The following is a 16,875-nucleotide window of genomic DNA, read 5'->3' on the forward strand; positions in this document are numbered from 1 at the left end:
AGAGACAGGCAGAGAGCCCGGCTCTCGCTGTAGACACACTGGCTGTTTGCCTGGGACCAGAGGACTTGAAATCTCTGTGCCTCAGTTTCCCCATTTGAAAACTGCCTCCTCCCCCCTGCTCGGGGCACCTGGAGTAGCCCCCAAGCCCAGGTGCAAGGGTTAGGGGCCCTCCTCCCCTGCCTCCATTCCTTACTCTGGGGCGGGGGGCCTCAGGGAACCCCACACGCAGGTGTCATCCACTGCCCTGGAGGGTAATCCCCAGGTGGTTGCCATGCGGTGTGACACCCGAGGAACTGCACCAGAGAGGGTGACGGTGCAGAAGACTGGGGAGCCCTCTCCCCCACTTCACAGACAGGCGGAGTGAGGGGCAGGCCCAGTTTCACGCAGAAGGGCCACAGTCGGGCTTAGAAGAGGGGCCACCTGTCCGGAGCCCTGGCCCACTCCGTCTCTCCCGCCGCGACGAGCGTTTATTGAGCCCGGCTGTGTCCCCTGGGTTCAAGGTGAACGGACCACAGGCACTAAAACCAGGACCAGCCAAAGGCTGGAGGTAAAACCCAAGACGACAGACACCTGCATTCCGTTCTGCCAGCCTCGCCGCACAATACCTCCAAATCCATTCAAATGAACTGAATAAAGATTCTGGTTCCTCAGCCCCACCAGCCACACTCCACCCAGGAGATACATGTGCCCGTAGATGGAGAACATGTCTATCATTCTAGAAATTTCTTTTGGAAGGCACTGGGTCCCCTGGTCCTGTCTGATGCACTGCTTCCAAGCAAGAAGAGAATTTCCACAGGGCGCAGGGCTGGGGGGAGGGTGACCAAGTCCACGGAGCCACTTCCCAGTAAGCCAGATTGTAGCCACATTGTAAGAGAGGTTTGTAAAATGTTGCCACTGGGGAAAACGGGGCACAATGTTACTTCTTGCAACCGAGTATGAATGTGTGGCTCCGTGGCTCTGCTGCAAACATTCCCAGCACAGGATTATGCTCTTGGTGACCAGGTGTTCCCTAGCAGGCCCCGATGTGGAAGGTTGCGGGTGCCTTTCTCACCAGGACAGGGCCATCCAGGAGACAGCGTGACGGCCAGAGAAGGTCCAAGACCTGAGCAGGGCTGTCCTGGGACGATGACCGTGGTCGGGTCAGGAGCGACCAGGGCTCAGACCCACCGCCTTTATGTGGCCCCTGCACTGCAGGGTGAGAGTCACATTGGACACGCAGATACGCAGTGGTGGCGCGATGCTCCCCCATCTGCCTGCTTGTGAGTCTGCTCTGGGGATTTGCTGACCTCATGCCAGATGCTCCCAAGGGCCGCGGGCACAGGTGTCCTGGGACCTAGACTGCGCACCCCCTGGCCCTTGAGCCCAGGGTGTAGTGCTGGGCAGGCACCCCCTTACTGGTGTCTGAACCTTCTGCCGCCCCAAGGAGGTCACAAAAGGGAAACTGAATCTCTATGAGGGAAGATGACAGGCGTGATGGAAACCTGACAGCGTCCGCCCAGGGTTGTCCATCATCCCCGAATCCTACGTGGCAGTGAAATGCCCGAAGGACAGAGTTCGAGCCCAGCCCAGTGAGGACGGTGGTCAGGGCTGACAGCGCACAGCGGACCAGGGCCCAGAGGCAAGCAAGGTGGGACTGTAGACCCCCGGCCTCATCCACGTGCCGCTGGCCCCGAGCATGCAGCCCTCTCGCCCTCTCCCACCTCGGCTCACCCCATCACCCAGGCTTCAGCCAACATGCGAAGGGGTGTTGACACACTTCGCTTTAGATAAGATTCTCCTCCTTCTGGTGCAGCTGAGGCCCGGCAGGCCATGGGTGTCCTCCATAGATGGGACAATGGCCAGGGGGGTGGGGAGATCCACAGGGCGGCTTGGCACAGCGACTGGTGACAGTGACAGGAGTGAAAACCGCACAAGCCCCTTAGCTCTGGGAAAGAGACACTTGCACTGGCCTCCCCAGGCCCTCTACGCATTTACCGAGCGCTTCCGTGTGCCAGACCCTGCACAGACTTGCTCTGGCCACCTGTTCAACAATCGAGGTGAAGTTCGCAGAACAAATCGGTGGCAAGTGGATTCACATTATACAACAGTTGCTCTGTCCAGTCCCAGGACACTCATCATCCCAGGGGAGGCCCCGTCCCCGCGAGCAGATCACCCTCCCCCAGCCCCGGGCACCCACGAGCCCACGTCCTGCCCATGGATCCGCCTGTTTCACAGCAATGGGATCTCACGCCATGTGGTCCTCGGTGTCTGGTGTCTCTTACTTTATTTTTGAATGAAATTTATCTTTCAAAAAACAGTTTTAGGTTGACTGAAAAACTGCCAAAATAACAGCCCCCAAGCACCTGCCCCAGCTCCCCATTATTAACGTCTCTACCCACACATGCCTCTGTTTGTCGGGGGGTTGGAGAGCCGTCCTTGCAAATCATGAATGTGATTTCAACGTGGTCTTAGGGTGACAGGTCCAGTTTGCGCATGCGCTGCCCCCCTGGGGTGGGTGAGCGGGGCTGCAGGGCAGCTGGGGGCCCTGAGCAGGTGTTTCTGTCTCCCAGGGCGGACGCTGCACCCAGGGAGCCTCAGCCGCCGCCCTGGAAAAGGGTCCTGGTTTCTCTGGCACCGGGATTTTCCTGCCATTCCCGAAGGAGAGAGACACGGAGGGGGCGGGTTCAGCCTGGAGGAAACCGTGAACCACGAACGTGAGCATCCAATCTGCAGCAGGGGCTCCAAGAACACAGTGTGCCTGGCTGACTGGGCCTTGGCAGGCTGCAGAGGGCAGGGAGCGGTCAGCAGCACGGCCTGGCAGGGCTGGGCAAGGCTCCATGCCACCCGGGAGGCTGGTGGCCTGGTATGTGGCACGCCCCCCAATTGCCAATGCCAGGGGAGGGGCCCAGAGGCTTTGGGTGGGGACTTTGGGGGTGGAGGGAGCCGGGGGAGCAGGGCAGTGGCCCTGGAGGGTGCTGGTGGGGGCTTGGCTGTGGGGCCTCCTAAAAGGGCTCTCGGGGATGGATGAACAAATGTGGGGGCTGGAGGCTGCGGACCAGGTTCAAGAGCGCCAGGCTCCCCTTCTGGGGGGCCAGGATGGAGAGGCAGAGCCCGGGTTCCTGCATCAGAGAGGGGTGACCTGCTGCCTCCTAGCTGCAGGAGTCCTGGTGCCTGCCCAGGCGGGACTTCCTGGCAGCCCAGAGAGCACCCCCTCCTCCCTGACCCACATCCAGGCTGTCCCCAGCACGCGGCAGGCCGCTCCTCACACAGCTGGGCAGTCTTCTGTGGCCTCCCAGACACCACCCCTGCCAGGCCCGTCACACCCCACTGGGCGCGCTGTGGGCTGACAGTGGCTTGCTGGACCCCCTGGGACCCATGTCCGCACCCCCCACGACATCCGATCAGGTCTGTGCCCTGCTCGCGTTGCTTCTGCAGGTGTCGCCCCAGGAGCAACGGAAACAACATCCACGCGAGAACGTACACAGAGGATCACGGAGGGTCAGCCAAGGTGGGGACAGCCTGGGTCCATCGATGGGTGAGACACACACGGGTCCAGTGACACCTGGAGTGTCACACAGCCATAGAAAGGAGTGAGATTTGCTGGACGTGGACAGGCCCTGGACACACGGTGCTCAGCGAGAGACGCCGGACAAAGGGTGGCTACCTGAGGCTCCCCCTCACCCTTGCAGAAGCAATGTCCCCCGTTCTCTTGTTCCCGCCCATCAGCAACTCCACTCAAGCACTGGGCCACCTGCCTGTCACCTCCCCTGGCTTCAGACCCCCACTTACCAGATGAGCAAACTGTGGCACACAGCAGCCTGGAAGGAGCTGGGATCGCAGCCCAGGCTAATGTCTGTAACCATCATGCTTCACTGCCCCCCTTGGACTCCTGCCTCCAGGAAGCCCTACCTGATCCACTCCCCCCCCACCAGGATCAGAGGTCAGCTCTGGGCTGTCCTGCAGAGCCCTGCAGACAGTGATAACTCCATCACGGCTGAGAGGATGGGCTCGAGAGGGGGCACGGCCCGCCGGGTGGGGGTGGTTGGAATTCCTGGGGCTTGTTCGGTTGCATTGGCCCAAGAGAGCTGCGACCAGGTGCTGCCGGCCACCCCGACCTCCACCTCCCCTCCCACCTGGGGCAGCCACGTGAACACCTGGGACGGGGAGGTGAGGGGCAGGACTTCCTGCTTCCGTCCCGTGGCACATCTGCTCTTCAGAGCAGCATCTCTCTGGTCGGTGGGCTGTGGCGGGCGGCAGGCCCCGCTGGTTGGAGGCCAGGTCCTGCTGGGCCAGCCTCAAAGCCGGCCCAGGCCCCATCTGGGCGATTGAGGACCCCCGCGTCCCGGAGCAGATGAGGCGACTCCAGCACGCCCCACGCACATCCCTCAGTCGGCATCCCAGGGGCTGAGAAAATGCGTTCGGGGGGCCACCGGGTCTGGGGCGGCTCGTTCCTGGCAACAGAAATCCAGGACACGGCACGCTCAAATTTTTATGACTTTTATTAAATCCTTACAAAACAGAATACAAAATCCCGGCACTGCCAGCCGGTGTAAAGGAGGACTTGGGCTGTATCAGACCGCCTGGTACAGTGGACGTAAAGTGCTTGGATGTTTTTCCCCCACTTTTAAAAAACTTTATAGTTTTTTTTTTGTCTTTTATATGTTAACATTGAAACACTGCCGTCCCTCCCCTGGAGCCGGCAGCCTGGACCGGCGCCCATTCACAGTAATGGTTCCGACCAGTCTGTCGGGCCGCTGTTCCCCGCGGCAGGGAGAAAGCAGCGATCCCGTCTTTTAAAAGACAAAAGCCCCTCCCAGCTCAGCCTTCCGGAGTAAGACGCCACGGCGCCTGCGTGGGGCGAGGGTCTGTCTGTTTTTACAAAAAGGCAGAATCCTCAATCGCAAAACATGGAGTCACAGATGGGTGAGAAGTGGTGGGGTGGGGGCGGCCTCCCCACCCCAGGGGTCTTTGGAAAGGCCAGTCCCCAGGTCCGGGTGGCGGGGACCCCACAGACTGCAACGATCCTACTTGGGGAGGCCGCAGAGACGGCGCCCGAGACCCCAGTCCACGAGGCCCCCCCAACATTCAAGTATTCTTCGAGGGCAAGGAGGGAAGTCAACTGACGGTTTTAAAAACGCTAACAAGACGAACATCGGGAAGGAAGCCGGGGGCCTGGCAGCCGGGCGGGGCGCGCCGCGGCAGAAGCACGGGCAACATAGAACAGGGAAGCCTGTATTGCATAGTGTTCCCCACCCGAGGGCCAGGGTGTCCCCGGGCATGGCGGGTCACTGGACATCTGACCTGGGCGCTGGGGGGGCAGAAGGGGTGCGGCAATTCCTAGGCGCCCTGTGGGAGGCCGCGGCAGCTTTCCTGAAGGTGGGCAGAGCAGACACGCTGCCCTTGGGGTGGGGTTTCGGCAGGACCGGGCGGCCCTGGCTCTGGGGCGGGGCAGGAGCCGACAGCTTCCATGCAGGCCCGAGGGGCGAGACTGGGGCAGGACGTGGCCAAGGTCAGACTAAGCCCTGAGAAGGGGCACTTGGGTGCCCGGGGTGGGGTCTGTGGGACCCCACGTTGGCTGACGGGTGCCTGTCCAGCCCCTCCCACTTCCTCTGGCACTGCCCTCCTGGGGGGGCGCAGGGTCCCCGGCGGAGATGGCAGGGGGAGCGATCACCCAGGTCAGCTGCAGCTTCGGGTTCAGGCTCAGGGGAGCCCCGATTGTCAGCTGGTGGAGGGCCCGGTGGGCAGCCATGCACCCCACCTGCCTGCACCCAAACCCAGGACAGGATGACCCGAGAAGCCCCTGCCCCACCAGACCACCAGGGCGTCTCCGAGGTCGGGACCAACCAGCTGCCATCTCGTGGAGGGAGGTCCGGAGGTCTGGGGCGGCCGTCCCTGAAAACACTGAGGGCGGGCAGGGGCGGGTGCGGGCGCCCCGGTGCCCTGGTCGGGAGGCGGGCGGCCCCGCTCCCCTGAGTCACATCTGCGGGCGCCGCGGGGGCCCTTTCACAGCACAGGCGGGCACGGGCGGGGCGCGGGGAGGGCCAGCCCAGCCGCCGGTGCCCTCCTCTCCTCCCCGGCGCCTGCTTTGCTTTTAACACCTTTAAAAGGGAAACAAAATGGGGAGAGGGTACAGGAAAAAAGGGAAAAACCCAACAGCAAAAACCTTATATAAAAAGACCCCCCAGCGGAGCTTAGCGCCCGGGAATCCAGCTGGGGGAGGGTGCCCGCTGGTCACTGGCTGACAATAGCTTAAAAAAATCTTTAGATTTTATGGGGAAAAGGGGCAACCTATGTACACGGGGGGGGCGGGGTCACGCGTGGTCCCCCACCAGGACCACGGGGGCCGCCGACAGGCTGGCTCGCTGCCGCCGCTGCGCCAGCTGGGACTGGGAGGGCGGGGACAGCCGCAGGCAGCGTGAGGTAGCTCGGACGACCACGGGCTGGCCCTGCCCCGCCGCCTCGGCCGCGTCCTCCTCGCGCTGGGCCAGCTGCCGGTTCATGGCGATGGCCTCGGCCGCGAACGACGTGAGGTCTTTGGCACAGCTGTTCCTGGGGGTGGCGTGGGGCAGTCACTACGGAGGTGGAGGGCGGCCACCGGGCACGGCCCTGCTTCCCTCGGGACCCCAGGGTCTGTGCGACGCCCTGGGCGTGTCTGCAGGTCCCAGTGCTCCCCAGAAACTCGAGTGCCAGCTGGGGGCCTGACCTATCTACTGGGTCCAAGGCCTCCCAAGTGTTGGGTCGCTTCCTCCCCAGCTCTAAGAATCAAAAAAAATATTTCATGTCCCTCCCAGACTGGGGCTCGCAGCTCTTGGCCCGAGGTCCCGGGGCCTCACCTCTGCAGGACCATGGGTGTGGGCAGGGTGTTCTCCGGGGCGCACTGCAGAGAGACAAGGCAGGGGGCGCTGGAGAGCAGGCCAGGGAGAGCTAAGGGGGTGCGCGTGCTGCAAGCTCAGCCAGGACTTGGGGGGAACGTGGCGGGGTGGGCTGCCAGCTCACAAGGGCTGCGCAGTTTCCAGCCAGCCCAAACCCACCCCAACCCCTCCATTCTCAGCCCACGGGCCTCCTGCTCCCAGAAGGGATGGGGAGTTCATCCACCGCTGGCCTTGGGAGAGGGCTTTGACCTTTACCCACCACGGGGTCCCAGTACCAACTGGTGGTTAAGCCCCCCACCCCGGGGAGGCGGCCTGGCAGGGAGAAACACCAGCCGTGGGAATGAGGAACCCAGCCCAGGTCTGGGCCAGCAGGCTGCAGGTCTACCCTGGCTCGCGGGCTCCGTCCCAGGCTCCCTGCCCACCGGCCACCTGGCTGACCCCAGCACCTCCAGGGCACAGGGTGGGTAGCTCACTGACCAGCAGCCCCACTCCTAACCTGTGCCCCCTGGTCACCATCTGTGCTTGGGCTCCCAGTGGTCCCCTGAGACCTAGCCCCCAGACCTACACAGCAACTGGGGAGGGTCTTGAGGCTGGGCCCCCCACCGGGTCGCCCCTCAGCCCATCGGAGGAGGCTGGAAAGCCGTGGGAGGCCCCTCCCCGCCATGCTCCTGCCCGGCCTGCTGGCGGCACCTACCCCCTGCACCCAGGGGTGCTGCAGGACCTGGGCGGCACTCAGCCTCTGCTTGGCGTCCCGGACGAGGAGCTTGGAGATGAGGTCTTTGGCGGCAAAGGAGATGTGGGCCCAGTCCTTCTCAGGGAACTCATACTTCCCCTCCTGGATGCTCTCGAACAGCATGTTCTTGGGGGACAAAGCGGGGAGGGGTCAGGCACGGCCGGCGAGGGTCCAGGCCAGGTCCCTGACGTCCCGACGGGAAGCCCAGACCCAGAGCGGGTCAGGCAGCACCGAGTGACGGCTCCGTAAGGGCCCCCGGACCCAGCGGTGAGGCCTAGGGCCTGGGGCCCGTACCAGCTGGCAGGGGCAGGAAGGTGAGTATGGAGTCCAGAGGGAGGCAGTGTGGGGGGCAAAGGTGACTGCCAGAGCAGGGCCCAGTTTACAGAAGGGCAGCCCCAGTCGCCCCGGACCTCGGCTCCCTGACCCGACTGCTTTGTCCCGGGGCTTTGGGAACCCAGAGGGCCTCTGGAAGCTCGGGAACGCCGGGTGTCAAGAGCCAGGCGCTGGGGGTCGGGCGCACAGAGGGCAGCGCGCAGCGCGGGGCGGGGGCACACCTGGCAGGCAGGGCAGGCCTCGCCGCGGTCCCAGCCGCAGTCGCTGCCGCAGTGGCCCACGAAGGGAGGGTAGCCGCTGAGCAGGATGTAGAGGATGACGCCCAGGCTCCAGAGGTCGCAGCGCTTGTCGTAGATGCTGGCCTCCTCGCTGAACGCCTCCACCACCTCAGGGGCCATGTACTCGGCCGAGCCGCACTGCGGGGAAGGGCGCGGGTAGCGTCAGGGCCACACGCGGGGGCGGAGCGCGCCGCCGTCACGTGAGAGGCGGACAGCCCCGCCCCTCCGAGGCCGCTTGAGCAGCAGGCCCGCCCCCGCCTGACCGAGGGGCCGCCCACGCGCCCGCCCAATCCGCGGCAAGGGCGAGGGGGAGGGGTGCCCCGCCCGCCCAATCCGCGGCTGTTGCTACGCGGAAGCCCGAAGTCCGTGGGCGCCTCGGCCCTGCGGCGGCCGCCCCGTGTGGTTGGGCCACCGCGGCTCGGGCGGGCCAGGCGCGTCCGCTCACCGGGGTGAGCAGCTCCGGCGTGGAGATGGGGGAGCAGTCCCCGTTGAGCTTGATTCCGCTGCCCAGGTCGAAGTCGCAGATCTTCACCGGGGAGACCTGAGGGGGGCAGGCGCGGTGAGCGCAGGGGCCCGTCCAGCCGCCCGGGCCCGCGGAGAAGGCCGCCCGCCGGCACTGCTCACCTGGTTGGGGTGCTCGCAGAGGATGTTTTCTGGCTTTAGGTCCCTGTGGGCGATGCCTGTGCGGAGAACCACGAAGCAGGTCGGCGCGGGGCAGGCACCTCTTCGGGAGCCCTGTGCCAGGCGCGAGGCGGAACACCGTGGGAACCGGGCGACTCGGGGCAAGAGGGCGCGAGGCCGGCGCGCCTCCAGCACCAGCTGCACCACCCACCTTTGTTGTGCAGGAAGTCCAGGGCGCTGGCCACGTCCTGCACGACCACGCTCGCCTCCAGCTCGTTAAAGTGCCGCCGCTTGTGGATGTGGCTCAGGATGGAGCCTGGTGCGGGGGAGGTGTAGGGAGAGCACGGAGAGGTCACTCGTGTCGCCAGGCCACCGTCCAGCACCCACTCCCGCCCAGCAGGGAAGCCCCCTTTCTGGCTTCCTCAGTACCAGGGTCCTTGCCCCTGAGCTGCCATGTGGACAGGAGGCTCAGGCCCCAGAAGTCCCTTTATCGTGCCAGTCTGAGAGGGCCTCCCTGCTGGCCCTGAGCCTGCAGCCTGTTAGGACGCAGCTGGAAATGCCTTCCGGGCCCCACATACCGCCCCGCATCTTCTCAAACACCAGGTAGAAGCGGTCCTCCTCCTCGAAAAACTCAATCAGCTCTAGAACGTTCCTGGGATGGGGTGTGGAAAAGCAGAGCAGAAGTGAGGCTTCCTGAGGCTGCTGCACCTGGTAGCCCTGCCCAGGAGAGGCTTGCCCTCTGGCACCCCCACCTGCCCACAGGAAGGCAGGGACTGAGGCCTGCTTCCACCTTGCCTGCCCTTGGACTGCCTGCCTGACATCGGGTCCCCCCTGCAGCAGCCAGCACAGGGCCTGGTTCACAGCCTGGTTGTTCCCAAAATGCTTGCTGGGAGTGACAGGCGTTCAGGCCCAGTCACCCACTGGAAGATGGCTCAGGGCCCAGTCTCTGGCAAGGGCGGGCCACCTTACCTGTGTCCCTGGCACTGATACAGCATCTCCACCTCCCGGAAAACCCTACTCCGAATGTGGCCCGGCTGCTTCTCTATGATCTGAAATGGTGCCAGGGTGGGGGTTGAGGGCACACCAGCTGGGTCAGCTGGACACCCCACAGCCCTGGGGACCCCACCAGAAACTTCCCCGTGCCATGCCTGGAACCCCATTAGAGCTTAGGCCTTTAGGGTCTAGAAAGCAGAGCTCTCCTGCGGGGCCAGCGGGTGAGGCATAATTTGCTGGAAGTCAGACCTGCAGAATCAGCAGAGGCAGGGGCAGTGTGTTTCCTGCATAGCACCAGTGGAGGGGTGAGGCAGAGGAGAGCTGGGCCTTTTCTACCTGACTCGGACAGGCCTTGGGTATATCTGGGGCCTGTGGCCCCTGCAAAATGCAGGGTGTCAGGGTCCCTTTGGCTCGGCAGCCTCGCCTCCCTGAGCGGGAGGCTGATGGCCAGTGTGCCAGCTCCCACACTGCCCAAGGCACTGGAGGGGCCTCGGGGCACCTGTCAGCCAAGCTGTGTGTCCCCGCTTGCCTCAGCACCAAGTCCTGCCTGCCCAGTTTGGGCAGATGCCCCATGAATTTGGGTCTGTTTCTGGTAAGCCTAGACTGGCCTCCCTGCCTACCAGTGGGCACAGCCTCTGATAACCCCAGAGCCCAGTATGCCAGCCTCTGCCCCTGACCCCTCTGACACCCAGAAACTCTTAAGGACCGAAGGGTTCCAGGCCTCCTACCCAGATGCCCCCTGAGCCACCTTTGCTCAGTATCAGAACGTGCCCACTGGCTCTCTGGAGCACCTCAGGCCCCAAGCACCCACTGGGAGGTTCTTCCCAGGGTGGACACTTGGGCCCCCTCTCACTGGGAGGGTGGGCAGGCTACGCCATCACCTGTGCCTGGGCTCCCTGCCCACAGCCGCTGCCCAGAGGGTAATGTGGCGTGTTCCACCAGCCAGGCTCCTGCACCACGCATGCCTGTCCACTGGCTGGCGGGGTGGGGCCTATACATGGTCCCACCTGTCTAGTGACACACCTGTGCCTGAGGAGGGCGGAGTAACCAGGTTCCAGGGCCAGCCATACCAATCAACCATGTCAACTGAACCTTGTCCTGTCTCGTGAGGGCCTGGCTACTGCATGGGCAAGAGGGCGGTCCCTCAAGGGAAGGGGACAGCCTTCTGCGAGGTCACACATGGTAAAGCTCACCCCACCCTGCTCCCCCAAGCCTCAGTTTCCCTGTCAGTGAAAGGAACCCAGGCTGCCCAGCAGGGTGCTTGAGAGGAAAGCCCCGATGCCCAGGGCCCACAGCGTGATGCTGAGCGTCCAGTTCAACCTGCACCATCGCCGCACCCCGCCTGGGAGCTCCCAGGGGCAGGGACTGTGGCCAAGTCACGAAATTCCCATCAGGACCAAGGCTTTGGCCAGCCCCTCTTGCCAGGCAGCACCTGGTCCTCATTCCTGGGCAGCCTCCTGTGGCCCCACCCACCCCAGATGGAGGGTCACGAGGGAAGACTTCTGAGAACTCAGGACTGCCTGGCTGAACACACCGGTCGTGAGGTCACAGCTCCCAGGCTGCTCGGCCACACCCTGTGTCAAAAGCCGCGTGGGGGCACATAGGAGGCTCCCACAGGCCTGCCCTGGTCTCCCTAGTGCCGAGCCCCCCATGGGCCCCAAGTATGGCATTACCTTTTAATCCCTGTAACCAATATTAGGGGGTACACATCATCCCTGGAGACTGGCCCAAGCTGGCCCGGCAGAGGAGAGTTGGCTCTGATCAAAGCCCTCAGCCACCCATGCAGGGGGCTGCCCCTCACGGTCACTTCCTGCCCAGACCTGGGGGCTCAGCCAGGGCTGACCCGGAATCCCAGCGATGGCCTGACTCACTGGCTCTGGGGCTATTTTTAGGCACTGATTTTCCCCAGCTGCTGGTCTGGGAGTTGGAACACCAGCTCCCTCCTCCTGCTCGTCCTGCCGGTGCTGGGTGCTGGGAGGGCGCCCGGTGCTGGGAGGGCGCCTGGGGAGGCGAGGGCACCACCCAGGTGCTGGTGCTCACCTTGACAGCGTACTCCTGGTTGGTGATGAGGTTGACGCAGGTCTGCACGCGGGCGTGGGCGCCCTCCCCGAGCACGTCCTCCTGTAGCTGGTAGACATCTGGGGAGACGGACCAGTGAGGACTACCCAAGCTGCCCCGCTCCCCACCCGCAACGGGCCTCCACTCACCTTCGAACCTGCCTGAGAAGCTGTCGGTGGCTCGGCATCTCTTCTTTTTCTTGCCCCTCCTCTTGGAGTCCGGGATGTCGATGGGCTGGCTCGTGGGCATATCTGTGCCAGGACACCCGCAGGTGAGGCCCTCCCCGGTGGCTGCCCAGCCTCACATGTGCCCCCCACCAGGAGCGCCCTCCCTCTTGGCCCTCACCAGGGCGGGCCGGGCCCTCCAGGCTGAAGTTGGCCTCCCCGTGGCGGGCCTGATCTAGGGCCAAGGCCAGCTCGAAAGGATTCGGCCCCTGCAGGGGAAAAGAGAGTTGAGTTCTCAGGCCTGCCTGGGCTGGGCGGCCCCCGCCCGTCTCCACATGCAGAGTGGAGGGAGCCTGGCATTGCCTAACACGGAGGAAAGGGTCCTTTTACCCCAGCCTGGGGCCTGTCAGACCTCGGGGGTGGGGGGCCCAATGTAGGCAGAGAGTTGGGGGTGTCACCTGGGGCCCAGGCCATGCCTCTTGCCTCCATTTGCTCACCTGCAGAAGGGGAACAGTCTCCATAGCCCAGCTGACCTCCTGGGCTGCCGGGGACTAAAGACAGCAGGGCAGTTGGGGGAGGTGGGAGTCACCGCCCCACAGGCCGGGCTCCTAGCCTGCTCTCCCATGGCCTCCTGGGCTCAGACCTGCCCAAACAAAGCCCCGGCCCTGCTGGCCTCGGTTTCCCCTCTGTGAACCAGGGCACCACTGCCTTTCTCATCTTATGCTCCTCTTTCCCTTCCTGCTGTTTCCAGACTGTGTCACTCCCCCAGCTCCTGGGGACTCAAGGGAGAGGTGCCCACGGACTTGAGTGGGAACACAGGGCCACAGCCTGTGCTGTCCCGTTGTACCCCCAAACGCCCCAGGAGGGAGCGCCTCAGAGGCCCTGGTGCCCAGCTAAGAAACCAGCCCTGCTGGGGAGAGGCCGCTCAAGGTTGCCAGGTGGCCCCCCAGGACTGGGGGGCAGACACTCCACCCTGACCAGCAGGGGGTGGGAAAAGCTCGTCCTAGGCCCCAAACATAAGGCTGCTGGAAGAACATTTCCATGGAGCAGATGGCGTGGCGTGGGGCCTGGCCAGGTCCCTTAGGAGTTAGCTCCAATTCAGCTGCCAACCCTGGCAGACCCAGCAGCCTACACACGACGTGGTGCCAGCACCAGTGCCACATGACCTGGACCAAGACACTGCCCTTGCCTGGGCTGGGGCTGTGGCTGTGGCAGGAGGACCATCCAGCAGAGAGGGAACTCCAAGAAAGCCCTGGGGAGACCCTGAGGGGCCACCCGGCAGAAGAGGCCAGGCCAGATTCCTGCAGACGGGAGGCCCGGAAGCCAGACCAGCCACAGAGGGGGCAGGCGGAGGTTGGAGGGAGCGGCTGAACACGGACTTGGGCCTCCCAGCCTCCCACCCACCTGCAGATAGTTGCTAGGCGGCCCAGGGCCAGCAGGGGAGGAGAAGGGGGCACTCCAGCCAGCCTGTGGTGCTCTGGCCCCTGAGGGGAGTCAGGCACACGGCGTCACAGATGCCAGCCACCAGGGTTCTGATGAGGCTCCATCCAGAGGTACTGGGGTGATGGCTCTACCTGGGATGAGGGACCCCAAGGTGGCCACATCAAGGGGATGACGAATAGGGAGGTGGACATGAGGCTCAGGGTCGGCAGCTGGCAATGGAACTCACCAGCTACCCCACCTGGCCTGGTGATCTCAGCCCCAGGTGTGATGGGAGGAAGCTGCCCCAATTCCTGGAACCCAGTTAGGGCAGAAGGACCTGAAGCCACTGCCAGGTCCTCTCACTGCCCCTACATGCCGTCCCAGCCTTCAACCCGGCAGAGCTGGACCCTGCAGATGGGGCTGAGGGGCAGCCACACCACCCAGGGGAACTCAGCTCCTGTGTCCTCACCACCACAGGGGGGACCCAGGACAAACACCAGCTCTTTGCAAACCGTCAATTCCCCATCTTAAAATGTGGAACATTTGTCAGGACACCTAGAAATATGTGTCCTTGCTACAATGCTGGATTAGGGGCAGGGAGGCGGCCACAGCCCCGGGAAGTGGCCTCAGTGTGGTGTGAGGAGGCTCCTAGAGTGGCCTGCCCTGGACACCTGGAGAGCCACCTCAGAGCCAGGACTCCCTGCTCGGAGTCCCTCCTACCTCCTCTAGGACTCCCATAGTCCCACCTGGGCACAGGGCTGTCCAGCAGCCTGCAGAGGCCAGCCAGCAGTCCTGAGCAGTGGGGGCGGGCTGGGCTGGGACTGGCTGCGGGCCTCCAGTCAGCAGGTCTTGGCAGGAGGTGGCTGGAACCATCCAGAAAGTTTGAGTTTGTTTTGGCTGCTGTGCTGGCCCCTCTCACTGACCCTGTTTCGGCACACACCCAGCCCCAAGAGGGGACAGACCACCGCTGGTGATGTCTCAGATCCACCCCCTCCCATCCAGCCCTGGACACTTGAACATGCCATGGCTGTAACTGCCCGGGGGCTGGGGGAGTGAGGATGACAGGCGTGTGGGCAAGGGTGAGGCGCACAGAGCCCAGGACGCTGGCTGAGCAGGCCTGGCAGTTCTACCCCAAACAGTCTTGGCTGGCTCCTCCCCCACTGGTGCAGCATGCCTGTACACACACACACACACACGCGCACACACACGCACACCCAGGTCCTGCTTCTCTACAGGGCAACAGGTCCCTGCCCAAGGAGGCCCAAGGAAGCCATTACATAACTCGGCCAGTGGGGTGAGGCAGCCACTGACATCACCGCGTCCCCTGGGCCAGGCCCTGTGGGGCCCCAGCCCAGCACCTGCCCGCCTCCCCCCAGACTCGCTCATCTGAGACCAGGACTCAGCTGTGACAACCATGGGGCCACCACAGGAACTTCCCGCTCCGACAGGAAATAGCGCTTGGGCCCAGGGTGTGAGAGGTGCACGGCTGGGGGACATCCAATCCAACACCCCATTCTGCAGACCACCTAGGAAGGCATTCCGGGCGCCTGCAGCCCTGCCTGGGATTTCTGGACGAAGGCGCCACAGACCCCAAAAGCCCCGCTGCACCGGATACAGGACTGTGGCCTGCTGAGCCCTCCAGCCATGCACAAACGGCTGGAGTTTGCAGGGGACACACAGCCAGGAGCCCCAAGGGCAGGGAGCCCCCCACCCAACCTGGAGTTCTAGAAGAAAAGACCCCCGCAGGCTCTAGGGCGCTGGGGACTGGACTGTGGCCTGCCAACCTCCCTGCCCCCCAGCCCCTACACACCTGCCTGGGGCCTGCACGAGGCCCCCGTCTTGGCAGAGAGAGGCCCCTGGGCACTAGGGACTGGAGGTGGTCCGCTGACCCCCGACCAGTGCGCACCCAGCTGGGGCAGCCCCAGGCGCAGGGTGAGGGGCGGCACGAGCCCGGGTGCATCCTGGGGGCGGGCTCTGCGCCCCACCACCGGCTGCTCGGCTGGTCCGGCCCAGGGCTCTCCCCCGGCCGACCCGGGGCCTCACCTTGAACGAACGGTGGAAGCCCTGAAGTTCGGCTGTTTTCTTCTGCACCATCTTCTGTCCGGGCCCCGCCAGCGGGGGAGGGGACGCGGGGCCCGGGGGGCGGCCCGTGGGCGGGGGGCGGCCGAGGAGGGGACCCTGTGGGTGGGAGCAGACAAAGGAGGGCGTGAGTGGCCGCAGCCGGCGTGCCGGGAGCCCGGGCCGGGCCGCCGAGGCTTCGCGGGGGCCGATCCCCGCGCCCGGGTCAGGGACGGGCAGGGGTCGCCGGGCCGCACTCACCGGGGTCAGGCCCGGGCCTCAGTGCCGCCGCCACCGCCCGAGACGCGCAGCCCGGACCCCGCTGCGCGGACCGCGCGGGGAACAGCGCCGCCGCCGCCGCCACCGCGGACTCCCCAGCCTGGGCCGCCGCCGCCGCCGAGAGGAGCCAGACGCAGCGCCCCGCCGCCGGCTTTATAGGCCAGCAGGCCCCGCCTCCGACGCCGGACACGCCCCTCCAGCTCCGCACCCCGCGCGCGGCGAGGGCGGAGCTGGAGGGACGCTACGGGTCTAGCCGGAGGCGCGTTCCGGCGGGGGGGCGTGTTCGTGCGCCTGCGCGGTGCGGCGCGAGAGCTGGGGAAGAAGCCGGTGGTGGATTTGGGCCGTGGGTGCACGAAGAGCTGCCTGAGTCCTGTGGAGCCCTGCGGAACCCTGACCCTGGGCAGAGCCGGGCCCTTCTCTCTGGCAACCCCCGCAGGGTGCCAGCCGGGGCCTGGGATACACTCACACCCTTGAGCGAGTCCAGAATTCGCTGCGGCCCCTTGCAGCTCCCCAACCCTGGAACCTGCCACGGCCCTGTCTTGCACCTCCTCCCCTGCACCTCCCGTCCCGGCCCCAGCTGTTCTGCTGGTGCATCCCGGAGCCCTTGGGGAACCAGCTGCCTCCGCCCTCCCCCCGCCCCGGTGAGCTCCCCGGGTGTTCCCCTCCTTTTTGGCAGGGAAAAGCGACCATAGGAGGGGTGGAGACTGAGCTCTGTGAAGGATCCTCCCTCATCCTGCAAAGAATGGTTCTGGGAGACCCGGGACCTCGGACTGACCAGTAGAGCCCAAAGGTGGGGGCAACCAGGATAGAAGGTGAAACAGGCCCATTTGGCTCGGGCCTCCAGCCCAGCTGCAGCTAGCATCAGCCCCTGTTGTGCTGGACCAGCTGCTGACCCACAGCACGGTGGCGAAGTCCTCAGACCCTGTGCCCCGGGCACGTTGGGGAACAGGTCTGCGGGGTGGACTGTCTTTCCTCTCGTCCAGGCCCTGGCTTGTCCTTGCAGAGGCTCACTGTCACCCCAGCCCAATGTCCCCCCAACCAAGCCCCACTGATCTGAGGTTGGATTGTCCCCTCCCCCCCAGGCC

The 16,875-nt window shown here is 64.8% G+C and overlaps 1 protein-coding gene across 1 annotated transcript; it reads right to left on the reverse strand.

The window, feature by feature from the left end:
* Nucleotides 1-4,460: 4,460 nt before the first annotated feature.
* On the reverse strand, nucleotides 4,461-15,909 carry MKNK2 (MAPK interacting serine/threonine kinase 2). The gene is made up of 14 exons (XM_036890602.2): nucleotides 15,773-15,909; nucleotides 15,497-15,631; nucleotides 12,213-12,300; nucleotides 12,017-12,118; nucleotides 11,850-11,947; nucleotides 9,786-9,865; nucleotides 9,395-9,468; nucleotides 9,028-9,132; nucleotides 8,820-8,875; nucleotides 8,641-8,736; nucleotides 8,139-8,333; nucleotides 7,546-7,710; nucleotides 6,813-6,856; nucleotides 4,461-6,528 (listed from the first exon to the last, which is right to left on the reverse strand). The coding sequence occupies exons 2-14, from the start codon at nucleotides 15,545-15,547 to the stop codon at nucleotides 6,291-6,293; spliced, it is 1,392 nt and encodes a 463-aa protein (XP_036746497.2). The 5' UTR covers nucleotides 15,548-15,631; nucleotides 15,773-15,909; the 3' UTR covers nucleotides 4,461-6,290.
* Between the last annotated feature and the right edge of the window lie 966 nt (nucleotides 15,910-16,875).

The sequence above is a fragment of the Manis pentadactyla genome, chromosome 12 (genome assembly GCF_030020395.1).
Source record: "Manis pentadactyla isolate mManPen7 chromosome 12, mManPen7.hap1, whole genome shotgun sequence".
In the NCBI taxonomy this organism is placed as follows: domain Eukaryota; kingdom Metazoa; phylum Chordata; class Mammalia; order Pholidota; family Manidae; genus Manis; species Manis pentadactyla.

What these genes read in the sequence shown, in the direction of transcription:
- MKNK2 (XM_036890602.2), bottom strand. Translation starts at nt 15,547, where the DNA reads ATGGTGCAGAAGAAAACAGCCGAACTTCAGGGCTTCCACCGTTCGTTC. An exon ending in GCTTCCACCGTTCGTTCAAG is followed by an intron (nt 12,301 to 15,496) that starts GTGAGGCCCCGG and finishes TTTCCCCTGCAG; the next exon opens with GGGCCGAATCCTTTCGAGCT. An exon ending in CTTCTCAGGCAGGTTCGAAG is followed by an intron (nt 11,948 to 12,016) that starts GTGAGTGGAGGC and finishes CCGTCTCCCCAG; the next exon opens with ATGTCTACCAGCTACAGGAG.